The 27,676-nt window shown below is 40.6% G+C and overlaps 1 protein-coding gene across 4 annotated transcripts in view; it reads right to left on the bottom strand.

Annotated features, from left to right (window-relative positions):
• Positions 1 to 27,676, bottom strand: part of APAF1 (apoptotic peptidase activating factor 1) — a 435,848-nt gene that overhangs the window by 147,533 nt on the left and 260,639 nt on the right. For all 4 annotated transcript variants that reach the window (XM_053717008.1, XM_053717007.1, XM_053717010.1 and 1 more), the window contains one exon: positions 11,492 to 11,611. In XM_053717008.1, the coding sequence (XP_053572983.1) occupies positions 11,492 to 11,611 (120 nt within the window). The remainder of the gene's footprint in view (positions 1 to 11,491; positions 11,612 to 27,676) is intronic.

Raw genomic sequence — 27,676 nt, 5'->3', positions numbered from 1 at the left:
GTTTCTGAGGTGTTGATAGTCTTTATGGCCCGTATGTCACCCGGGTGATGTCGCTTACCTCCCAGTAATGAAGGGTCGATCGCGGCAGTAAATCACGACCATTCTGACAATCGCGGCCTAGAGGCCCAATGCTGGTGTGTTACCAAAGTCCTTCAGACGTCCTGAATCTCACACTCTGCAGACTCCTGGTTCATAATCTGAGTAATATTTGATCTTCAGGGGAGATCTAGGGTGATTTCATGTGCAATGAGGTTAGTTTTTAGCACTTTTATTAACTTTTATGGCAGGAGCTATGATCAGACACGTCCGTTCAGCAAGCTAGTTAACTCCGCCCCCCCCTGAAACAATTTTTAAAAAGTAGCAGAGGGAGAAAAGGATGTTCCAATTCTTTCCCATTCGTTACTATTATTATTATTATTATCAGGTATTTGTAGATCGCTAACAGGTTCTGCAGCGCTATGAACATAGGTTGTATATAAAAATAATTACAGGGATTAAATGGGTAGAGGGTCCTGCCGAGAGTTGCACTGTTGTAGTCGGCTCTTATGAAGGTGGACTACAAACAGCTGGGCTCATAGGCTTACATGCTATGGGGTTTAAGGGGATAGCAGTGTAGATAGGAAGGTTAGTGTAGGATGTATGCGTCCCTGAAAAGTAGAGTCTTCAGGGAACACTTGAAGCTTTTAAAACTAGGGGAGAGTCTTGTGGAGCGAGGCAGAGAGTTCCATAAAATGGGAGCCAGTCTGGAGAAATCTTGTTAACGGGAATATGAGGAGGTAACAAGAGAGGAGAAGAGTAAGAGATCATGAGCAGAGCGAAGGGGTCGGGAGGGAGAGTATCTGGAGACAAGGTCTGAGATATAGGGGGAGCAATGCAATTGAGGGCTTTATGTGTCAGTGAGAATTTTGTGTTTAATCCTGGAGGCAAGAGGAAGCCAGTGAAGGGATTGGCAGAGAGGTGGCGCAGACGAAGAGCAACGTGTAAGGAAGATGAGTCTGGCAGAGGCATTCATTATGGATTGTAAAGAAGCTAGGCAGCAGCTAGGGAGACCAGAGAGGATGGAGTTGCAGAAGTCGAGGCGGGAAAGGATGAGAGAGTGGATTCAAATCTTAGTTGTGTCTTGTGTAAGGAAATGTCTGATTTTAGCAATGTTTTTAAGGTGGAAGCGGCAGGCTTTAGCCAAGGACTGAATGTGAGGAGTGAAAAAAAGATCTAAGTCAAGTGTGACTCCAAGACATCGGGCATGTGAGGTTGGGGTAATGATGGAGTTATCAACAGTTATAGAGACATGGGGTGGAGATTTTGGAAGAAGGGGGAAAATAAGGAGCTCAGTTTTGGAGAGATTTAGCTTGAGGTAGTGAGAGGACATCCAAGATGAGATATGAGAGAGACAGTTAGTGACACGGGTTAGCAAGGAAGAAAATAGTTCTGGTGCAGAGAGGTAGATTTGGGTATCGTCAGCATACAGATGATAGTGAAACCCGTGGGACTTTATTAAGGAACCTAATGAGGACATGTAGATTGAGAAGAGAAGGGGACCGAGGACAGAGCCTTATGGTACCCCAACAGAAAGAGGTAACAGGGAAGAGGATGCCCCAGAGAAGGCTACAATAAGGTACGGTTAGACAGATAGGAAGAGAACCAAGAGAGAGCTGTGTTGCAGATGCCGAAGGATTGGAGGGTATGGAGCAAAAGAGGGTGGTTGAAAGTATCAAAGGCTGCAGACAGATCAAGGAGGATAAGTAGAGAGAAGTAGCCTTTGGATTTTGCTGTAAGTAGGTCATAGGTAACCTTAACAATTGCTGTGTCTGTTGAGTGAAGGGGCGAAATCTAGATTGCACTGGATCAAGGAGGGAGTTTAATGTAAGGAAATGGTATAGACATGCATATACTAGCTTTTCAAGAAGCTTTGAGGCAAAATGGAGTAGGGAAAAAGGGCGGTAGTTGGATGGGGAGGTTGGATCGAGAGGTTTTTTGAGGGTAGGTGTGACTAATGCATGTTGAAGAAATGTGGAAACTATACCAGTGCTGATGGAGAGGTTGACGATGTGTGTGAGTATAGGGGTAAGGGAAGAAGAGAGGGAGGGGAGTAGTTGTGAGGGGATGGGGTCGAGGGGACAGGTATTGAGGTGAGAGGATAGTATAAGGGCAGAAACTTCTTCCTCTGTAACAGGGGCAAAAGAGCTAAATTTATGGCTATGTGGGTTTTGGATGATTGTGAGCTTTTGAGGGGGTGGGAGACCGGTAGTATGTTGAGAGCTGATTTCATTTCTGATGGAGTCGATTTTGTTGTTGAAGTAGCTGGCAAAATCTTGAGCTGAGAGAAAAGTTGCGGTGGGAGGTGGGGTGGGCAGAAAAGAGTATTGAATGTGGAGAACAGATGTTTTGGGTTTGAAGAAAGAGTAGAAAAGTAATGTTGCTTATATAGATTAAGGGCAGAATAGTAAGAGTTCAAGATGAACTTATAGTGAAGAAAGTCAGCAGAACTCAGATATTTCCTCCAGTGTCGCTCAGCAGTACGGTAACATCTACGTAGGTACCGTGTCAGAGGAGTATGCCAGGGCTGAGGATGAGTGTATGTTTTCCGAGCTATGGTAGGTGGGGCCAGATTATCAAGGACAAATGTAAGGGTGGAGTTATAGTGGCAGATAGATTAATCAGGACAGGAAAAAGAGGGGAACATTATTAAGAATGTTCACCATACGAACTGGGACCCTATCTAAACCCTATCTAACTTAGGGATCTTAGGTCCTCTGGAACTTCTAGCGTAGACAGGACCTCCTTCAGTAAAAAACGCAGATGTTCAATTTTAAATCTAAAGGAGGGTTCCTCCGCCGGAGGAGATTTAGTAATATTAGTCTCTGACTCCGAATGTTCACCCTCTGATGCCACAGAGGTTAACTCATCCTCAGATAGCTGGGACATACAAGCTAGATCCGATTGGAAATTAGAAGAATCTAAAACAGGAGAACTGTGTTTAACCTTTCTATTACATTTCCCAGAGATAAGTAGGGCACTCAGGGCCGCGGATACCGCCGATTGCAACTGCAGGAAAAAGGCCCCCTCCAGATGGAGAAATAGCGGTGCTGCAGGGAACTGCATCTGAAGAGGTTAGGGTAGAAAGGGTAGTAATCTGTCGGTTCACAGAATTCTGAGAGGTTGATGGCTCAGAGGGACTAACACCACTAGGGTTAATAGCAGATTTAGCTCCCTTCTAAGACTTTAAAACAGTACCCAGGCAATTGGAACAAAATTGAGCAGGCGGGCAAACCACGGCCTACTCACAATATAAGCAGGTATTTTTTAAGCACTACAGAAGAAGTGGAACCTTCTAAAATATTATCAGAGTTCTCCATAGTAGGCATGCAATACCACAGTAGAAAGAGAAAAACGATACAAAAATAAACATTTTAAATATAGAGAGGCACCTTTACAAAACCAATGGATGGGGCGCTAACCACCTCCTAGACCCAGGCAAGTTGCAAAGAAACACTCCTCAGGAGTGCTGTCTGCAGCAGGATCGTAAGAAAGTGAATGAAGTTGCACCCGGTCACATGGTGCGCAAGGCAGGACCTCCCCTGCTATAAAAAAGTGCACAAAGCTATTAGGAGCTACACAACTCACAAAAGTTAAAGTGAAACCTGCCTGTTCCAGCCAAAAGTACACAGTCTAAATGAGCCCTGAAAACTTTTTTCCACAAATGTTAAAGCAATATATAAAAACCCCAAAATGTTGCCAATAAACTCCCACTGGAGGAGATATTAACCCTCGATCCTACTGAGGTATAGAGGAGTCACACTGTGACCCAATATAAAGGCGTGGTGTACTCTAAAGACACTTCCAGTTCACATGTATGGAACAGAAGGGGTTACAAAGATATAAGTAAAAAAAACTCACTTTATTCTGGCATATTAAAAACAGCTATACAAGCAGACATGCAATGGAATAGGAAAAAAACTCTTTTAATACAAATAAAAAAGTATTTTTCATTAATTTTCAGGCCAACTGCGGTACTACCTTTGTGGTGTATTTACTAACCGGCAACCTATGTAATTGTCATATGTAGGTAAAATATTACAGCAAGGAATCCACAGTAGCCCAGCACTTTAATTGTGTACATTTTACAAATGTTGCTGAAATGAGTATACAAGTAACAGATATTGCTACTATACTACCTAGAAGAGGTAATACAAATAAAATCATAGAAAGAAAGGAGTTATATTGGATTTTTAAATTGGAAACAAGGATTTCCTAAGTGTATGAATGGAGAATAGGACATAAGACACTGTAGAAAATTAAGCATTTGAATTTATGTAGATTCTGATATGTTCCCTTTCATTCCCTTTAACACATAGCGTTATTTTCTGTCACAATCAACTTGTCTGTATTAATTGGGTAGTATTCCTCCTCTTCATATTGACACTTGAAATGTTCTTTATATTTTATATGACTTGGGTATTTAAAGGGAAATCACTAGATATTGTAGTTGATAGAAAATTATCTTATTAATTATTTGTCCCTATACCTATACCTTTGAATTATTTCTAACATCCCTCTAGTGTCACTTAGAAGAATATGGCACTTCAACGTACCATTGTTTGTATTAAATCTATCTGGCTCACAAAGATTTATATATTGATTTTAAACTTGATTGTTTTTAAACAGTACGTCAAGAGTTAATTTTCTTACATGTACCTATAGAAATTAATCTGTAATTAACGAAGATTATGTCTATGATAAAGTGCCACTAGGGGGGCTCAAAATGAGTCAGACTAACCCGCCTGAGGCCGCCATTGCATGTCTGCTTGTATAGCTGCTTTTAATATGCGGGAATAAAGTGAGTTTTTTACTTTTATCACACCCTGCAGGGCCATACTTTTTTTTTTTTTTGGTACTATTCGCAGATTGATCGACCGCAGTACGGGCACTCCATGCGTGATAGGGGATTTTGTTTCTAATGCCTTACATGAGTTACAATATGAAGCTGCTTGGAGCTGCGGTTAGTGTGTGGTGCAGTTACAAAGATATACAATAGGAAGCTATCTTGGATAAGCAGAAGTTCCAAAGAACCAAGGACCCACTAAAGCAGCCCATCTCTCACAAGATTCTAGACATGCAAATTTTTGCAATACCTCTTTTAAGGGGTGATCTCTTTACACTTCAGATTCAGATTGGGTCATTTCAGTATTATTACATTTAAGCTTTGCTCTTTCTCTTTTGTATTGTAATGCATTTAGATTTAGATATAACAGTGAGTTTACAAATTCTGATTATGTTTTGAAAGTTTATGTGCTACTTTAACAATTTAGGCTCTAACTTTGTACATTTCTGTGTATATTTTACAAATCCCATTGAACTTTGTATTATGTAAAATAAAAAACAGTTTCCAGGCCAGGGTATGACTGAATCTCTGTAACAATTCTTGTGAAATACTGTAAGCATTTTAAACAAGCTGGACTCACTGAATTATCTTGCCAGCTTTATGCAGGTGAAGTTTGTTCAAGCTTCACAATACACTTATCTAAATGACAGAAAAGTTAAAGTTAAATTGCAGTAAAAACATTTGTTGAATTTGTATTTGCTATAAGCTGCAACTTCATATAAGTCCAAGATTTTTTTTTTCATAGAATACAGTTTTACAAATATTAACATATTTTATAGCTAGATTTGTATTCACATTAATTCGGTCCTCTTTTCTTTACCCCCAAAATAAAGTTGGACACTTTTGGCCCTTCATGAACAGTATAAATAAGTGCCGGGGTGTTATAATAAACAAAAATAATAACACAAAAGTTTGCATCTTGTTAAGAAATGTTGCTGTGGCTTAACTAGATAAACCTCAATATAAACATAAATGCAAGTCACCAGGACTGAATAAGTTAATTTAGAATATAACCACACCTTCGTTATAATGTACAGGTAGAACTTTTTAACAGTGATATCATTTGAAAAGTTTTAGGGTTTACATATCTAACACTATACCTCACAAGTTATATGAAGTAGTTCCAAAGAGTCATGCAATGGTAGTATACTTGCTGAGTTTGTAGAAGACCTCCCCCACGCCACCTCGGCCGCTGACGGCGCAAGGAAAGGTGCACATTGAATACCAAGCTTATTTAACCATAATAAAGAGATTTGAGATGAACCTATAGATAAACACTAATACTTAAGTGTGGCTTAGGTTTCCTACCTTGTGGGTACAGTGGCTGTTTATGTTTTATAGAAGTTATGCATGTGTGAGTGATTCATTTTGAAATAACACAATACATTAGTATAATACTTATCTAATGAAAACACTTTTTACAACTTATAAAGTACATGTAAAAATAAAAGAACCTTTAAACGTGTAAGAATCTAGAGTTCTAGCATCTTAATTAGAACTTTTGCTGCTGTCTAAGAGTTATGCATTGCCTAAGAATTATCCGCCTTCAGGGATCTTCAGCTTTGGATGCATAACTTTGATATAAGGTATTATTTATATATTCAAAGACCATGAAGCACTATTTGACAAACCATTGGGAAATAGGTTTCTTTTTGACACCAAGTCCACAGCTTCCCAGGGTCCCCCCTAAAACCCTGAGACAATCTCCGAGACTCTGGTTCTTGTATGATTTGTAAATGTGATCTTACTGTTTCACGATGATCCCTGGGCTGAGATAGTTTATAGGATATTCCCTGTATGACTTTAACATTGTTGGCGGTGGTATCTGAGTCTTGAAGCGTTATTGTGTGGTGCATCAGGATAGATAGCCATTTTGATTTGATAGTCGGCTAAATTTTGCTCTGTAGTAGCTGTTGGCAGAAGAAGGGATGTCGCTTGTTTGTTTTCTCTACTTACTATCTCCGGCAATGAATCATCATTATTCTGTGCCGTCGGCTGGTGGTTGGGTGGTCGGTTGAAGTAGACCCCCAGCCAGTAGTACCTCAGGTTGTGCGGCCTCCCCGGCCCTGGGGTCAGGCCGGATTCCCATGCTGCAAATTGTTGTGTCATCGGCGCTGCTGTTGTTGCTGGCTGTATCCTACGCATGAGGAGTTGGGAGCTCATGATCAGAAGGCGCCTTTGCTATTAACGGCTGGAAGATGCGTAGTGGAAGGGCTTTCATCCCTCGCGTCAGCTGGAGTGAAAACCATTGTACAGTTCCTTGTACTTTTTACACTTGACAGGTTATTGTAGTTGGAAAAAAAGAGATACATGTTATAGATATTTAAATATATCAGGTGGGCTTGATAAACGATCAGTCCTAGTAACACACCCTGGCAAACCGGCGGTAGGGGGGACGCTGCCTGTATGATCACCGCTGCTACAGGCCTGAAATATCCAATTCCAGCCCTGGGGTCATAAATACAACAAAATGGTTCAAGTTATATTGGAATTCATTCAGGCACACAAATTTAATTGTGTTTAACGTTAATTGCTGTAGTTGTGGGCTAATTTTCAGCGGATTATAGGCCACTCTCCCGGAGCACTTGAAATTTGCGACTACACAGAGCCGCTTCTAGCAGTCCCAGAATTTTTAAAATCACAATCCTAAATACACTGTTGTATACATTATCTATATGCATGAAAATATAAAGTGCTAAATTTAAATGTTATAAAACTTAATCTGAAGTGTAAAGTAAAATAAAATACAAAGTTTAAATTCAGCAGAACTCTCATGCAATGCAATGACAAGCTGGGCTTGTCTCTACTCCACATACAGAAATGCAGGGAATGCCCCTTAGAGAAGTATAACAAAATCTGTCTACTTAGAATCTCACTAGGCATCTTGCAGTGCTGGAGGATCATTTTATATCATCTCATCTGACCAGAACGGTTTATATCACAAGGCCCCATATATAATCATAGTAACATAGTAACATAGTAGATAAGGTTGTCTATGAGTAAGGCTATAACTTAGCCGAAACGCGTAAGACAATCCAGCTCTAACTGTTCTTATGAACTTTATCCTGTTTTAAGAGAGTGTTTTTTCACAATGTTTTTCCTGGTTTCCGAATAAAGCTTGAAGATTTTACAATATTGTGCCTCGAGACTCACCCGGTCTTTGTATATACATTAAGCTTGAAAAAAGACTGAAGTCCATCGAGTTCAACCTATACAAATCTAAAATACTTACACAAAGCTCCAGTTAAGCTTAAATAACCCCACTAAAAGTTGAATCATTTAATACTAGCAATCATATCCATGAATTTTGTTTATATACAGAAATGTATCCAGACTATTTTTAAATGTATCTAGGGTATTGCATTCACTACCTCCTTTGGTAATGAGTTCCACAATTTTATTGCTCTTACAGCGAAAAAACATTACCGTTGCAGGAGATTAAATCTCCTTTCCTCCAAACTTAAATTGTGACCTCTTCTCGGAAACAATTTTCTTGGAATAAACAGAGCTTCTCTGAATATGGGCCTTGAATATATTTATATAAAGTAATCATGTCACCTCTCAAGCGCCTTTTTTCTAAAGAAAACAGACCCAGTTTGGTTCCTCTCTTGTGTATACTGAAGAAAAAAACTGGTTTAGTACCTCAGCCTTCTCCCTGTCATTATTTATCATGCTACCCTCCCCGCATTTTAATGTACCTATATTATCCTTCTTAGATTTTTTGCTATTTATGTACTTAAAGAACATTTTAGGGTTAGACTTGGAATACTTTTCAATTAATTTTTCATTTTCCAATTTTGGCTAATTTGATTGCTTCTTTGCATGCATTGTTACATTCCTTATAAATATTGTATGTTGAGTCTGTACTATTTTCTTTGAATAATTTAAATGCCCTACGTTTTTTCCTAATTTCTCTTAACACATTTTTATTTATCCACAACGGCTTTGATTTTTGATTTTTATAACTATATGGTATTTGTTGATATGTATATTTATTTAACAAAGTTTTAAATATTATCCATTTATCCTCTGTATTTTTATTAGAAAATACATTGTCCCAATTTATATTATTTAATGATTTCCTTAAATCGTTGAAATTAGCTTTTTTGAAATTAAAAGTCTTTGTTAAGCCTTTAAGACACTGCATATGAAAAGAGATTTCAAATGTGACCATGTTATGATCACCGTTACCCAAATGTTCTTTGACTTCTATGTTTGTTATTATATCTGTATTGTTTGATAGCACTAAATCCAATATAGCTTTACTCCTAGTTGGCTCCTCTATTAATTGTGACAAGAAGTTATCCCTGAGAACATTTAAAAATCTATCCCCCTTAGCTGAATTACTAGTTTCATTGGCCCAGTTTATATCAGGATAGTTAAAATATCCCATAATTACAGCACTGTTATTAGCAGCCTTACCTATTTGCATTAGTAGTTGAGTTTCCTCCAGGTCACTAATGTTAGGGGGCTTGTAGCATGTTCCTAGTAATATTTTTTTAGGATTTTTCCCCTCACTCTTTATTTCAACGCACAGGATTTCTACATTGTCACTTGTATCATAAATATCTTCATTATTGTAGGTTTAAGGTTAGGTTTAATATACATGCAGATTCCTCCACCCCTTTTATTATTCCTGTCCCTCCTAAATAATGTATACCCCTCTAAGTTAACTGCCCAGTCATGTGAATCACCCCACCAAGTTTCAGTTATACTGATAACATCATAGTCCTCTTCTGCAACTAAGAACATCAGCTCCCCCATTTTACCCATCATGCTTCTTGCATTTGTTGTCATACATTTAATTTTCATGTGCTTTCTGCTGCTACTTGGTGTGCTTTCCTCTATACTTTCTAATGTGACATTTCTTAAGTCATCCATTCCTTGAGATATTAAGGGAGTGACATATTCACAGACTGATCTCTCTGTTCTATTGTGTTCTAACTGACCCTCCCCCCTTTGCCTAGTTTGCCTTACTGAGTTAGCACACTACTTTGGAGGTCCTTGCTTTAAGCTTGCTACCTAACTCCCTGAAGTCATTTTTTAGGACTCTCCATCTCCCGCCGATTCCTTCATTAGTACCAATATGCACCATGACTGCAGGATCAGACTCACATCCAACTAACAATCTATCTATACGCTCCATAATATGCTTAACACGAGCCCCTGGAAGACAGCAAACTGTTCTATTTAAAGGGTCTGGCTGACAAATTACTCTATCAACCTTCCTAATAATAGAGTCTCCTACCACCAACATCTGCCTTAGGCCCTGACTTGTATGCCCCTCTTCCATGACTGAAGGACTGTTAACTATAGTATGCCCCTCTACCATGTTTGAAGGGCTGCCCACCATAGTATGCTGCTCTTCCACAACTAAAGGACTGTTCACTATACTAGGCAAACCAGCCCTCTCTGACACTGCCACCCCTGAACTGATATCCCCAACATCTTCACTTAATCTAGCAAATCTATTGGGGTGTACCAGCTCAGAACTGGCCTGTCTCTTCCGCTTACCTTTATTTCGCCCTCTGTGACACAGCTACATCCTGGAGTCTCCTCATCTGAATCATCCCCATTCCCACTGCTAGAACCATTAACAACCAGCTCAGTCCTATCCTTTTTACTTTCAAGTGATTGAATTTCATGCAGTGTTGCAATTAGATCCTCCAGATCTCCAATACGAGTTTCTAAAGAGACAATATGCTCACACTTGCCAAAAACATATACAGGTGGCCCTCGGTTTACAACGGTTCAATTTACACCGTTTCAGAATAACAACCTTTTTTTCCAGTCATGTGACTGCTATTGAAAAGCATTGAGAAGCAGTGCTTTGAGTAAAATAGCCAGTAGGTGGAGCTGTCCGCTTGTGTTGCAGCAAAGCCAAGCAAGCTGAAATTAATCAGTTTAACCAGATCTGAGCTATCGAGCAGATTTCAAAGGAACAAGATCTTCCTGTCTATAAATCAGTCCAGATTGGAATGCATAGAAAGAACTGTTTGCAGAAAAATGCAAGTGAAGTCTGTGTTGTGTGATTATTTTATTAGGTTTATAATGCTGTTTAGCAAATGTTTTTGTTCATTTAACTTAGTTTAATTATATATTCTGTGTTGTGTGATTATTTTATTAGGTTTATAATGCTGTTTAGCATTTGAAGTCTTCATTTCAAAGCTTTAGAAATAATGTATTAGGTGTTACTTATGACAATTTTGAGAGGGGCCTGGAACCTAACTCCCTCACTTCCCATTGACTTACATTATAAACTGGGTTTCAATTTACAACAGTTTCAATTTACAACCATTGCTTCTGGAACCTAACCCCGGCGTAAACTGAGGGCTACCTGTAATCCCAGAAGCGGCTGCTCCAGTGATGCAAACATGTGGCAAGCTGTACACTGAATGAGATTCTCACACATTCTTAATAAAAGGTTTAACTTAAAAATATAAAATACTTATATTTCCCCTTGGTTACTCCAAATCCTTGTCTGCCTAACTACCTTGGTTAGCTAACTATTATACTTAAACAGACGATCTTACATTAACAGAGAATCAATACAGCAGACCCACTTAGAGCAAACAAATCTATAGTTTATGAATTCTGAGATGTACTCACAAATAAACGGTCTCCTTTGTCTGGTGCCAGGACCAATACCTCACCATCACAGAATGCCACATCAAAGTCCTGCTTAAGTGTAATAGCTGATGGCTCACATACTTTGCTCGTTTCCCAAAGCTGTTCATTTTAGGGTAGAAAAAGAATAATGAAATTATTTGAAAGAAAATATTAGTCTAACATTCAGTGCATCTTCGCACAATATTATAATGTTCACAAGTATTATCTACTGTTTATATCCAATACCTAAAGTCAAACAGTGTTTCCATTTTATTAGCACATGGGTGACAGCATTTACTTTGGGTATCAGATTTATATGGTGCTTAACACAGAATAAAACTCAAGAAAAAAAACATGCTTTGTAAATATAGCCGCTACATACAGAATTATAACTGGGATAACCTCACATACTCTTACATAAGTCAGTGTAGTGGTACAAAGTCATTATGCCATGGATTTTATGTTTGTGTAAGAGAGATAATTCTCACCCCTTCTGCAATGTATGCAACATTGTTCTTATGAAATTCACATAACAGTCTGGTTTCATTAAAAAACAGCAAAGATACTACATACTAAAATAAAAACTATTTATAGCCAATACATAATTTTTACCTCTAAAATAACATTCAAATTAAAAGGATATCAAATTATGCTAACTTTTCTTTTTTTTTAAAGACCCACAGAAGAATTAACATAACAAAACCTTCTAAACATTCTTGGATAATAAATACAATGCTGTGTATTAAATATTTATTTTTTGCATTGATTTGTTGGTTGTTTGCTGGAGACGTACAGTAACTTTTTCATAAAAAGCTCTGCACCAATGCATATTAGGTGTGCATATGTAAATATATGTATACTCTCATACAAGTTACTGTGCAAGGACTCCACTGCTTCATTCATTACTTGTGGAAATTAAGAACCTGGCCACCAGGAGGAGGCAAAGACACCCCAGCCAAAGGCTTAAATACCACCCCCACTCCCCTCATCCCCCCAGTTATTCTGCCAAGGGAACAAGGAACAGTAGGAGAAATATCAGAGTATAAATGGTGCCAGAAGATTAACAATAAATGTAGGTCTGCCCACCGAAGAACGGGCGGGTGCAGTGGACTCTCCTCCCACAGATGGAAATTAAATTATCAGGTAAGCATAATTTATGTTTTCCATCTTAATGGGAGGAGAGTCCACTGCTTCATTCATTACTTGTGTGAACAAATACCCAAGCTCTAGAGGACACTGAATGAACAAAACGGGAGGGTAAAAGAAGGTGGACCCTAAACTGAGGGCACACGTCAAAGCAAAAACGTCAAATTTAATTTTTTTGCAAATGTATGTAAGGAAGACCAAGTGGCTGCCTAACAAATGTGCTCCATAGAAGCCTCATTCTTAAAGGCCCAAGAAGAGGCCACAGCTCTAGTCGAGTGAGCCGTAATCCTCTGAGGAGGCTTATGTCCCGCTGTCACATATGCCAGACGGATCATACTCCTCAACCAAAAGGATAGAGAGGTAGCAGAGAACCTTTGCCCCCGCGCTTCCCTGAATACACAACAAATAAGAATGAAGTCTGTCTGAACTCCTTCGTGGCCTGAAGATAAAACTTCAAAGCCCAAACTACGTCCAGATTATGAAGTAACCTCTCTTTCGAAAAAGAAGGGTTAGGACACAAAGAAGGAACCACTATTTCCTGATTGATGTTACGACATGACACTACTTTGGGAAGGAATCCCAATCCAGTGCAAAGAACAGCCTTATCAGCATGAAAGGCTCACGTAGGGAGGCTCACATTGCAAGGCCGCCAACTCAAACTCTGCATGCCGATGCAATAGCCAGTAATAATAGGACTTTCCAAGAAAGAACCTTAACGTCAAGTGCATGCATAGGCTCAAACGGAGCCCTCTGCAAAACCTTAAGAACCAAGTTTAAGCTCCAAGGAGGAGCCGGGTTCCTGAAAACAGGCCTGATCCTAACCAGCGCCTGAACAAAGGACTGAATGTTATGAAGCTCTGAAAGCTTCTTATGCAACAGTACAGATAAAGCCGAGATCTGTCCCCTCAGGGAACTGGCTGCAAGACCCTTATCCAGACCGTCCTGGAGAAAGGCCAAAATCCTGGATACCCAGACCGTATGCCAGGGATATCCTCGTTCCTCACACCAGGACAAGTAGGTCCTCCACACATTGTGGTAGATGCGACAAGTGACCGGCTTCCTGGCCTGAATGAGAGTGGCAATTACTTTTTCTGAAAATCCTCTCTTGGCTAAGACTAGACGTTCAATCTCCACGCAGTCAGCCTCATAGATTTTGATGTAAAAAAGGACCTTGAACTAGCAGATCCCTGCGACAAGGTAACTTCCACGGCGGATATGACGACATCACCACCAGATCCGCAAACCACATCCTCCGCAGCCACGACTAGGCAATCAGAATAGCCGAAGCTTGCTCCGGCTTGATGCGGGCCACTATCCGAGGTATAAGAGGCAACTGTAGAAATATGTAAATTAGGTTGAATTCCAAGGGCACCGCCAAGGCATCTATCAGCTCCGCCTTGGGATCCCTGGATCGCGACCCTATCAGGGTAGCTTGCAATTGAGTCTGGACACCATGAGATCTATCTCCGGCGTCCCCCATCTGCTGCAGATCTCCACGAACATCTCGGGATGGAGGGACCATTCCCCTGGATGAAACGTCTGTCTGCTCAGAAAATCAATTTCCAAGTTGTCCACACCCGAAATGTGGATCGCTGAGAGCAAACAATTGTGAGTTTCCACCCATTCCAGAATCCGAGATACTTCCCTAATGGCTAGGGAGCTTCTCGCCCCCCCCCTGATGGTTTATGTAAGCCACCGAGGTAATGTTGATGTATCGGGACGACCCCAGAAGGGGCCAAGCCCTCAGAGTGTTGAATAACACTCAAAGTTTTAAAATATTTATAGGTAGACTCGACTCTTCTCAAGTCCATCTGCCCTGTGACCTTTCTGGCACCCCATACAGCTCCCCATCCTGATAGACTTGCATCCGTGGTCACAATCTCCCAGGATGGTCTTAAAAAGGATGTCCCCTGAGACAACTGCCCCGGTCTGGAGGCCAAAGGAGGATTCCTGCAGGAGGATTAGTAGTGCCCTGGGGAACTGCTTGTGTAATCGAAGATGATTGCAGGGAACGCACCTGGTGGGGTGGAGAACCCTCAGAGGTGGATGGCTCAGTCGTACTAAATAAGTTATTCTTTTTAGAAATAGCAATATTGTCAAAGCATGTGGAACATAGTTGCGTAGGCGGTTTGACTGGAACCTCCTCACAATATACACAGTTAATGGGTTTAGATAAAGAGGGAGTATCCTCTAACATATCAGAGTCCTCAATAGCTTGCACCTTTATTACAGACTTGATAAAAAATAAATGGCACCTTTATATCCCAATGGCCGGGGCACTCACCACCTCCTATGACCCAGACTACAAGAAACAGCTTTCGTCTCCTCCGAATGCAGGTCGAAAAAGTAAAAGTTGTAGAGGCCACACCCGGTCACATGGAGTGCCATGCATGACCGCTCCTGCACTCGAGAGAAGTACGCACCAAAAAAGCCCGCCTCAATCTCTCGCTAATGAACTGTGTTCCACACTGATAGAGCCTCATCTCACACAATGCAGTAGCAAACACAAACAATATTATGCATATTAATATCCCCCTGTTCAAAAGCCCCTTCCAAGGGTATTACCTTAGATTCTATAAAGATAAAAGGAGCCACACTGTTACCCTGTCTTCATGCATAATCAAAAATATATATAAATAAACCGATCTTACCAGAATCAACGTCGTGGAACAGGAACACGGCCCTTCAAGTGTGACAGGGTAGTAGCATCGTTCCTGACATGGACTTGAGAGAAGAAAAGCAGGCAGCGAAACTCGTCAACGCTGATTGCTAATGGAGCTGTTTGAGTCGGGATCGTTTTGCAGAAAGACTCTCCCTTCATCTCCGGACTACTTAAAACTCCAGTCCTATTTCGAAGAATACTACCCACCATAAGAGACTACTCCGAATCTTCTGTCACTTCTCTGCCAACCTCCTGTGATGAAAGGCAAAGAATGACTGGGGGATGAGGGGAGTGGGGGGAGGTTTTTAAGCCTTTGGCTGGGTGTCATTGCAACCTCCTGGTGGCTAGGTTCTTAATTCCCACAAGTAATGAATGAAACAGTGGACTCTTCTCCCATTAAGATGGAAAAGTTTGTTGTAAGTTATATTTAAAGCTGGTCTTTATATGGTTCCCAATCAGAAAGGAAGATAGATGTTATCCTTTGCTAAATATGTTTTACGTTTTAAAAAAACAAAATGTATAGTATTAATCTGTATAGCTGTGTATAGTTACCATCTTTCTACTTTTAGGCTGTAATGAAGATTTAAACATGCCTAACTGACTTAAATAGTAGAGATTGGAGTATTTCTATTCCGTTATATACCCAGACTTTTAATATATACAAATTATCCCAAAATTTAATTTGTAAAGACAAATATTACAAAAAGTATAAAGGATGGCGCATATAATGCTGGACTGGAGAGTAGGAAGATTTTTGCTAACCAAATTTTGGTACTTTTATATTCTTCAACAGATTGCCCTTGATTGAACTATATCTTATATTCCTAAGACCTTGATAAAGTTTATAAATGCAGATGCAATACCTTAAAACAATATGGTGTGTGTCTCTTTAAGAATTTCTATATTAATTAGATGAATGGTCCATGTTAGACTTATAGGTATTACTTGCTTAATTAAAAAACAATATTTAAAGTGCTAAAAATCCCACATATTCTATGTCAGAATAGATAATATAAAATTATTTTGATTTAAACTATTTTCATTTTATGAAAAATGATTCTAAAATGTATTATGTTGGTTTCAAACAATTTCCAATGGATAGCAGAAAAAAATGTATTAATATACAATTAGTAAAAATGACACATAGTAGATTACAATAATTCATACACCGGTGTATCCATTCATACCTTCAACCAACTTTTTGGCTATTCAATCTTACTATTTCCTATAGAATAAACAGTAAAAAATGCCTAGACATTTGAAAAGGATCCGGATAGTTAAAAGTTAAAAAATTTTTTTTACAAAAAAGGCAGGGCTGTAATCTCACAGGGCTACGATGTTGCTCACACACTATCTTATTTGTATGTCCTTAATAAGAATTAGTGTCAATTTAAAAAAAGGTACAGGGGCTTCAAAGGGTATATTTTACAAAGCGTCCTTTGCAGTTTTTTGGGAATATAATTTCCTCAGGTTCAGCTGTAATATTGCTGTTGGTACTGTTAGTTAAATCCCTTCAGTTCTTAAAGTTGAAAAACGGCTATGACTATGTGGCTTAGCAGTATCTGTTTAGCGGGTGATATTATTGTGTCTTACGCTACCACGCTTCCGTCCTACCTACCGTGACCCTTATCAAACACTCCTGTGTTGGTCACCTTGCCGTCAGTCTACCGTCCTGGTCTGCTCCAGCAGCAAGTAGAATCTTCAACCTCTGTTTCTGTCAAGACGGTAAGTTGCCACTATGTAGAGACTGTGCTTGCTGTGTTGTATCCTTTCTTTCCCCAGATAGATCACGTGACCGCGGGTAACCTATTGTCTTCTGGATACACCCTGCGTCACGTCTAGATCCACTTCAGGTACAATACGATGCTTCAAAGGTAAAAAGTTGTTTCCGTGAGCGCTCACTTTTTACAAATACACAACTTTTTCCAATTACTTTCGGAAATCCTCCTGGTAAAACAGTCTTTTATAACAAAGGATATGGCTTTCTCAACATGTTTCGGCTAGGATGCCTTTATCAAGATGCCATATTGATTCCTTTAGCTCTTTTTATAGTCTCCATATTCTCCGCTTCATGTGGTCATTGGATGGTTTCCTACATGTTAACCCTTCTAGTGTCTATTGACCCTTTGAGCCCTGATAATATTATCAATTCTTCATGCCCTTAAGCCCATTAGTTAAAATAATTTTTTAAAACTAACTGACTTGTTGGGTACATGAACAAAGTTCAAATGTGTGCAATTATTACATTTAGGGTAAGATTACAAGTGTAGCATCTCGGGATGAAGGGACCATTCCCCTGGATGAAACATCTATCTGCTCAGAAAATCCGTTTCCAAGTTGTCCACACCCGGAATGTGGATCTCAGAGCAAAAAATTGTGAGTTTCCACCCATTCCAGATTCCGAGATACTTCCCTCATTGCTAGGGAGCTTCTCGTCCCCCCCTGATGGTTTTTGTAAGCCACCGAGATAATGTTGATGAATCGGGATGACCCCAGAAGGGGCCAAGCCCTCAGAGCGTTGAATAAAGCTCAAAGTTCCAAAATATTTATAGGTAGACTCGACTCTTCTCGAGTCCATCTGCCCTGTGCCCTTCTGGCACCCCATACAGCTCCCCATCCTGATAGACTTGCATCCATGGTCACAATCTCCCAGGATGGTCTTAAAAAGGATGTCCCCTGAGACAACTGCCCTGGTCTGGAGGCCAAAGGGCCCCTCCCGCAGGAGTATTAGTAGTGCCCTGGGGAACTGCTTGTGTAATCGGAGATGATTGCAAGGAACGCACCTGGCGGGGCAGAGAACCCTCAGAGGTGGACAACTCAGTCGTACTAAATACTTTATTCTTTATGGAAATAACAATATTGCCAAAGCATGTGGAACAGAGTTGCGTAGGTGGTTCGACTGGAACTTCCTCACAATATACACAGTTAATGGGTTTAGATAAAGAGGGAGTATCCTCTAACATATCAGAGTCCTCCATAGCTTGCACCTTTATTACGGACTTGATAAAAAATAAATGGCACCTTTATATCCCAATGGCCGGGGCACTCACCACCTCCTATGACCCGGACTACAAGAAACAGCTTTCGACTCCTCCGAACGCAGGTCGAAAAAGAGGAAGTTGTAGAGGCCACATTGGTCACATGGAGTTCCATGCAGGACCTCCCCTGCACTCGAGAGAAGTACGCGCCAAAAAAGCATGCCTCAATCTCTCGCTAATGAACTGTGTTCCACACTGACAGAGCCTCATCTCACACAATGCAGTAGCAAACGCAACAAACAATATTATGCATATTAATATCCCCCCTGTTCAACAGCCCCCTTCCGAGGGTATTACCTTAAATTCTATAAAAATAAAAGGAGCCACACTATGACCCTGTCTTCATGCGTAATCAAATATATATATATATAAATAAATGAACCAATCTTACCAGAATCAACGTCGTGGAAGAGGAACACGGCCCTTCAAGTGTGACAGGGTAGTAGCATCGCTCCTGACATGGACTTGAGAGAAGAGAAGCAGGCAACGAAACTCATCAACGCTGATTGCTAGTGGAGCTGTTAAACTGAGTTGGGATCATTTCGCAGAAAGACTCTCCCTTCATCTCCGGACTACTTAAAACTCCAGTCCCATTTCGAAGAGTACTACCCTTCATAAGAGACTACTCTGAATCTTCCATCAATTCTCTGCCAACCTCCTGTGACTAAAGGCAAAGAATGACTGGGGGATGAGGGGGGTGGGGGAGGTTTTTAAGCCTTTGGCTGGGGTGTCTTTGCCTCTTCCTGGTGGCCAGGTTCTTAATTCCCACAAGTAATGAATGAAGCAGTGGACTCTCCTCCCATTAAGATGGACATGTTTGTTGTAAGTTATATTTAAAGCTGGTCTTTGTGTGGTTCTCAATCAGAAAGGAAGATAGATGTTATCCTTTGCTATATATGTTTTACATTTTAAAAGAACAAATGTATAGTCTTAATCTGCATAGCTGTGTATAGTTACCATCTTTCTAATTTTAGGCTGTAATGAAGATTTAAACATGCCTAACTGACTTAAATAGTAGAGATTGGAGTATTTCTATTCCGTTATGTACCCAGACTTTTAATATATACAAATTATCCCAAAATTTAATTTGTAAAGACAAATATTACAAAAAGTATAAAGGATGGCGCATATAATGCTGGACTGGACAGTAGGAAGCTTTTCGCTAACCAAATTTTGGTACCTTTATATTCAACGGATTACCCTTGATTGAACTATATCTTATATTCCTAAAACCTTGGTAAAGTTTATAAATGCAGATGCAATACCTCAAAACAATATGGTGTGTGTCTCTTTAAGAATCTCTATATTAATTAGATGTATGGTCCATGTTAGACTTATAGGTATTACTTGCTTAATTAAAAAACAATATTTAAAGTGGTAAAAATCCCACATATTCTATGTCAGAATAGATAATATAGAATTATTTTGATTCAAACTATTTTCATTTTATGAAAAATGATTCTAAAATGTATTATGTTGGTTTCAAACAATTTCCAATGGATAGCAGAAAAAACAGAATTTATGCTTACCTGATAAATTACTTTCTCCAACTGTGTGTCCGGTCCACGGCGTCATCCATAACTTGTGGGATATTCTCCTCCCCTACAGGGAATGGCAAGGAGAGCACACAGCAAGAGCTGTCCATATAGCCCCTCCCAGGCTCCGCCCCCCCAGTCATTCGACTGACGGTTAGGAGAAAAAAAGGAGAAACTATAGGGTGCCGTGGTGACTGTAGTATATAGAGAAAGAAATTTTTAAACCTGATTAAAAAACCAGGGCGGGCCGTGGACCGGACACACCGTTGGAGAAAGTAATTTATCAGGTAAGCATAAATTCTGTTTTCTCCAACATTGGTGTGTCCGGTCCACGGCGTCATCCATAACTTGTGGGAACCAATACCAAAGCTTTAGGACACGGATGAAGGGAGGGAGCAAATCAGGTTACCTAAACAGAAGGCACCACGGCTTGCAAAACCTGTCTCCCAAAAATAGCCTCCGAAGAAGCATAAGTATCAAATTTGTAGAATTTGGCAAAAGTGTGCAGAGAAGACCAAGTCGCTGCCTTACATATCTGATCAACAGAAGCCTCGTTCTTGAAGGCCCATGTGGAAGCCACAGCCCTAGTAGAGTGAGCTGTGATACGTTCAGGAGGCCGTCCGGCAGTCTCATAAGCCAATCGGATGATGCTTTTCAGCCAGAAAGAAAGAGAGGTAGCAGTAGCTTTTTGTCCTCTCCTCTTACCAGAATAAACGACAAACAAAGAAGAAGTTTGTCTGAAATCCTTTGTTGCTTCTAAATAGAACTTTAAAGCACGGACTACATATAAATTGTGTAACAAACGTTCCTTCTTTGAAACTGGATTTGGACACAAAGAAGGAACAACTATTTCCTGGTTAATATTCTTGTTGAAAACAACCTTTGGAAGAAAACCAGGTTTGGTACGCAAAACAACCTTATCTGAATGGAACACCAGATAGGGTAAATCACACTGCAAAGCAGATAATTCAGAAACTCTTCTAGCAGAAGAGATGGCAACCAAAAACAGAACTTTCCAAGATAGTAACTTGATATATATGGAATGTAAAGGTTCAAACGGAACCCCTTGAAGAACTGAAAGAACTAAATTTAGACTCCAGGGAGGAGTCAAGGGTCTGTAAACAGGCTTGATTCTGACCAAAGCCTGTACAAAAGCTTGTACATCTGGCACAGCTGCCAGTCGTTTGTGTAACAAGACAGATAAAGCAGAAATCTGTCCTTTAAAAGAACTCGCTGACAATCCCTTATCCAAACCTTCTTGGAGAAAGGAGAGGATCTTAGGAATTTTAATCTTATTCCAGGAGAATCTTTTGGATTCACACCAACAGATATATCTTTTCCATATTTTATGGTAAATCTTTCTAGTCACAGTTTTTCTGGCTTGGACCAGAGTGTCTATCACTGAATCTGAAAAACCCACGCTTGGATAAAATCAAACGTTCAATTTCCAAGCAGTCAGCTGCAGAGAAACTAGATTTGGATGTTCAAATGGACCTTGTACTAGAAGATCCTGTCTCAAAGGTAGCTTCCATGGTGGAGCCGATGACATATTCACCAGGTCTGCATACCAAGTCCTGCGCGGCCACGCACTAGAGTGGCCTTGAGATCCCTGGATCTGGACCCGTAGCAAGGAACCTTGAAGTTCTGACGAGACGCCATCAGATCCATGTCTGGAATGCCCCATAAGTGAGTCAACTGGGCAAAAACCTCCGGGTGGAGTTCCCACTCCCCCAGATGGAAAGTCTGACGACTCAGATAATCCGCCTCCCAGTTGTCTACTCCTGGGATGTGAATTGCAGATAGGTGGCAGGAGTGATCCTCCGCCCATTTGATGATTTTGGATACCTCTCTCATCGCCAAGGAACTCCTTGTTCCCCCCTGATGGTTGATGTAGGCTACAGTCGTCATGTTGTCTGACTGGAATCTTATGAATCCGGCCTTCGCTAGTTGAGGCCATGCCCGGAGAGCATTGCATATCGCTCTCAGTTCCAGGATGTTTATCGGGAGAAGAGACTCTTCCCGAGACCATAGACCCTGAGCTTTCAGGGAATTCCAGACCGCGCCCCAGCCTAATAGACTGGCGACGGTCGTGACAATGACCCACTCTGGCCTGCGGAAACTCATTCCCTGAGACAGGTGATCCTGGGACAACCACCAACGGAGTGAGTCTCTGGTCATCTGGTCTACTTGAATCTTTGGAGACAAGTCTGTATAGTCCCCATTCCACTGCTTGAGCATGCACAGTTGTAATGGTCTTAGATGAATTCGAGCAAAAGGAACTATGTCCATTGCTGCAACCATCAACCCTACTACTTCCATGCACTGAGCTATGGAAGGCTGCAGAATAGAGAGAAGAACTTGACAAGCGTTTAGAAGCTTTGACTTTCTGACCTCTGTCAAGAAGATCTTCATTTCTAAAGAATCTATTAATATTCCCAAAAAGGGAACTCTTGTCGACGGAGACAGGGAACTCTTTTCTACGTTCACCTTCCACCCGTGAGATCTGAGAAAGGCTAGAACAATGTCTGTATGAGCCTTTGCCTTGGAAAGAGACGACGCTTGAATTAGAATGTCGTCCAGATAAGGTGCCACTGCAATACCCCTTGGTCTTAGAACCGCTAGAAGGAACCCGAGCACCTTTGAGAAAATTCTGGGAGCAGTGGCTAGCCCGAATGGGAGAGCCACGAACTGATAATGTTTGTCCAGAAAGGCGAACCTTAGGAACTGATGATGATCTTTGTGGATAGGAATATATAGATACGCATCCTTTAAATCCACGGTAGTCATATATTGACCCTCCTGGATTGTAGGTAAAATTGTTCGAATGGTTTCCATTTTGAACGATGGAACTCTGAGAAATTTGTTTAGAATTTTTAAATCCAGAATTGGTCTGAAAGTTCCCTCTTTTTTGGGAACTACAAACAGATTGGAGTAAAACCCCCGACCTTGTTCCACAGATGGAACTGGGTGTATCACTCCCATCTTTAACAGGTCTTCTACACAATGTAAGAATGCCTGTCTCTTTATTTAGTTTGAAGATAAGTGAGACATGTGGAACCTTCCCCATGGGGGTAGTTCCTTGAATTCTAGAAGATAACCCTGAGAGACTATTTCTAGTGCCCAGGGATCCTGAACATCTCTTGCCCAAGCCGGAGCAAAGAGAGAGAGTCTGCCCCCTACTAGATCCGGTCCCGGATCGGGGGCTACCTCTTCATGCTGTTTTGGTAACAGCAGCAGGCTTCTTGGCCTGTTTACCCTTGTTCCAGCCTTGCATTGGTTTCCAAGCTGGTTTAGTCTGGAAAGCGTTACCCTCTTGTCTAGAGGCTGCAGAGTTGGAAGCCGGTCCTTTCCTGAAATTGCGAAAGGAACGAAAATTGGACTTATTCTTAACCTTGAAAGGTCTATCTTGTGGGAGGGCTTGGCCCTTTCCCCCAGTGATGTCTGAAATAATCTCTTTCAATTCTGGCCCAAAAAGGGTCTTACCTTTGAAAGGGATATTAAGCAATTTTGTCTTGGAAGATACGTGCGCCGACCAAGACTTTAGCCAGAGCGCTCTGCGCGCCACAATTGCAAACCCTGAATTTTTCGCAGCTAACCTTGCTAACTGCAAAGCGGCGTCTAAAATAAAGGAATTAGCTAACTTAAGTGCGTGAATTCTGTCCATGACTTCCTCATACGGAGTCTCCCTACTGAGCGACTTTTCCAGTTCCTCGAACCAGAACCACGCCGCTGTAGTGACAGGAATAATGCACGAAATAGGTTGAAGGAGGTAACCTTGCTGTACAAAAATCTTTTTAAGCAAACCCTCCAACTTTTTATCCATAGGATCTTTGAAAGCACAATTGTCCTCAATGGGTATGGTCGTGCGTTTGGCTAGTGTAGAAACCGCCCCCTCAACCTTAGGGACTGTTTTCCTTCCTGGGGTCGACCATAAGGAACAATTTCTTAAATATAGGAGGAGGGACAAAAGGTATGCCTGGCTTCTCCCACTCCTTATTCACTATGTCCGCCACCCGTTTAGGTATCGGAAATGCATCAGGGTGCACCGGGACCTCTAGGAATTTGTCCATCTTGCACAATTTTTCTGGACCAAGGAGTCACAATCATCCAGCGTAGTTAGCACCTCCTTAAGTAATGCGCGGAGATGCTCTAATTTAAATTTAAATGTCACAACATCAGGTTCTGCCTGCTGAGAAATTCTTCCTGTATCAGAAATTTCTCCATCTGACAAACCCTCCCTCACTGCCACTTCAGACTGGTGTGAGGGTATGACAGAAAAAATATCATCAGCGCCCTCCTGCTCTACAGTGTTTAAAACAGAGCAATCGCGCTTTCTCTGAAATGCTGGCATTTTGGATAAAATATTAGCTATGGAGTTATCCATTACTGCCGTCAATTGTTGCATAGTAACAAGCATTGGCGCGCTAGAAGTACTAGGGGTCGCCTGCGCGGGCATAACTGGTATAGACACAGAAGGAGAGGATCTAGAACTATCTCTACTTCCTTCATCTGAGGAATCATCCTGGGCAACTTTAATATTTGTGACAGTACTGTCCTTACTATGTTTGGACGCTATGGCACAATTATCACATATATTTGAATGAGGAACCACATTGGCTACCATACATACAGAACCTGATCTATCTGAAGGTACAGACATGTTAAACAGGTTTAAACTGGTTAATAAAGCACAAAAACAGTTTTAAAACAAAACCGTTACTGTCTCTTTAAATGTTAAACAGGGCACACTTTATTACTGAATATGTGAAAAACTATGAAGGAATTATCCAATCTTTACCAAATTTTCACCACATTTCTTAATACATTCAAAGTATTGCACCCCAATTTTCAAGCTGTTAACCGTTAAAATGTGGAAACCGGAGCCGTTTGCAATTTTAACCCCACTACAGTCCCAGCCACAGCCTTTGTTGCGACTTCATCTATCCCAGGGGGGTTCTAGGAACGTTTTCAGTGGATACCAGACCCTCACACATGCAGCTGCATGCACTGCACTCAAAAGAAACTGCGCAATAATGGCGCGAAAATGAGGCTCTGCCTACTATAGTGAAAGGCCCTTCCTGACTGGGAAGGTGTCTAAACTAGTGCCTGGCGATAAAAACGTTCCCCAAACAATAAAAGTGTGAAAACTACTTCAAACTTTAAAAAAAACTTAAATAAACAATCGATTTAGCCCTTAAGAGTGTCCACCAGTTAATAGCCCATAATAAGCCCTTTATTCTTTCTAAGTCTAAGAAAATGGCTTACCGATCCCCATGAGGGAAAATGACAGCCTTCCAGCATTACAGAGTCTTGTTAGAAAAATGGCTAGTCATACCTTGAGCAGAAAAGTCTGCAAACTGTTCCCCCCAACTGAAGTTCTCTCAGCTCAACAGTCCTGCGTGGGAACAGCAACTGATTTTAGTTACTGCGGCTAAAATCATACTCTTTTAAACAGAACTCTTCATCTCTTTCTGTTTCAGAGTAAATAGTACATACCAGTACTATTTCAAAATAACAAACTCTTGATAGAAGAAATAAAAAACTACAACTAACACCACAAACTCCTCACCATCCCCGTGGAGATGCTACTTGTTCAGAGCGGCAAGGAGAATGACTGGGGGGGCGGAGCCTGGGAGGGGCTATATGGACAGCTCTTGCTGTGTGCTCTCCTTGCCATTCCCTGTAGGGGAGGAGAATATCCCACAAGTTATGGATGACGCCGTGGACCGGACACACCAATGTTGGAGAAAATGTATTCATATACAATTAGTAAAAATGACACATAGTAGATTACAATAATTCATACACCGGTGTATTTATTCATACTTTCAACCAACTTTTTGGCTATTCAATCTTACTATAGAATAAACAGTAAAAAATGCCTAGACATTTGAAAAGGATCCGGATAGATAAAAGTTAAAAAAAAATTTTTACAAAAAAGGCAGGGCTGTAATCTCACAGGGCTACGATGTTGCTCACACACTATCTTATTTGTATGTCCTTAATAAGAATTAGTGTCAATGACCAAAAAAGGTACAGGGGCTTCAAAGGGTATATTTTACAAAGCGTCCTTTGCAGTTTTTTGGGAATATAATTTCCTCAGGTTCAGCTGTAATATTGCTGTTGGTACTGTTAGTTAAATCCCTTCAGTTCTTAAAGTTGAAAAACGGCTATGACTATGTGGCTTAGCAGTATCTGCTTAGCGGGTGATATTATTGTGTCTTACGCTATCACGCTTCAGTCCTACCTTCCGTGACCCTTATCAAACACTCCTGTGTTGGTCACCTTGCCGTCAGTCTACCGTCCTGGTCTGCTCCAGCAGCAAGTAGAATCTTCAACCTCTGTTTCTGTCAAGACGGTAAGTTGCCACTATGTAGCGACCGTGCTTACTGTGTTGTATTCTTTCTTTCCCCCAGATAGATCACGTGACCGCGGGTAATCTATTGTCTTCTGGATACACCCTGCGTCACGTCTAGATCCACTTCAGGTACAATACGATGCTTCAAAGGTAAAAAGTTGTTTCCGTGAGCGCTCACTTTTTACAAATACACAACTTTTTCCAATTACTTTCGGAAATCCTCCTGGTAAAACAGTCTTTTATAACAAAGGATATGGCTTTCTCAACATGTTTCGGCTAGGATGCTTTTATCAAGATGCCATATTGATTCCTTTAGCTCTTTTTATAGAAAAGTTCAAATGTGTGCAATTATTACATTTAGGGTAAGATTACAAGTGGAGCATCTTGGGATGGAGGGACCATTCCCCTGGATGAAACATCTGTCTGCTCAGAAAATCCGTTTCCAAGTTGTCCACACCCAGAATGTGGATGCCTTTATCAAGATGCCATATTGATTCCTTTAGCTCTTTTTATAGTCTCCATATTCTCCGCTTCATGTGGTCATTGGATGGTTTCCTACATGTTAACCCTTCTAGTGTCTATTGACCCTTTGAGTCCCTGATAATATTATCAATTCTTCATGCCCTTAAGCCCTTTAGTTAAAATATTTTTTTAAAACTAACTGACTTGTTGGTTAAATGAACAAAGTTCAAATTTGTGCAATTATTACATTTAGGGTAAGATTACAAGTGGAGCAGTATGCAATGCCTCCGCTCACACTTCAACTCAGCTAGAAGCTTTTTGCATGTGTCAGCGTTCGTATTACGTGTTTATGTTTAAAGTAAAAAGTTTTCACAGGTGCGCCAACCCGATGTGTGCAAAAAGCAGAAGTTAGAATATTGCAAACGCGTTAACGTATTCCCCCAATGAAGTCAATGGAGCAAAAAAAGTAGAAAACCCCCTAACACCCTACTTGCATGCTAACCCCATCACATCATCTCAAGTGCGCTAAACCGATATGAAAATATGAATATTTCACATTCCAATGTTCTTCCTATAGCAGAATATGTTCTATTTATTCATAAATACACATTTCTACATATGTTATTTTGCTAAAATATATAAATATATACAGATTTTGATCAGATAGTGTTATGAGTGTAACTGTATTGTGTAATGTATTTTTGATGCGTTTTGTGACACTTTTTTTGTTTCATGAAACAGTTAACCAGAGCTCTGATCGCGCGTTATCCCGACGTGTGTTAACTTCAATTGCGCTCAAGCGTTCACGTTTACTTTCAACTTGAAAAACGAGCACTACATCAAATGCGCACAAACAGCCGAGATAAAACAAAATTTCTTGACACGATGAGTCCACGGATCATCATTAATTACCGTTGGGAATATCACTCCTGGCCAGCAGAAAGAGGCAAAGAGCACCACAGCAAAGCTGTTAAGTATCACTTC

Source organism: Bombina bombina, chromosome 6, assembly GCF_027579735.1.
Source record: "Bombina bombina isolate aBomBom1 chromosome 6, aBomBom1.pri, whole genome shotgun sequence".
In the NCBI taxonomy this organism is placed as follows: domain Eukaryota; kingdom Metazoa; phylum Chordata; class Amphibia; order Anura; family Bombinatoridae; genus Bombina; species Bombina bombina.
This window is presented reverse-complemented; position numbering and strand designations above follow the sequence as displayed.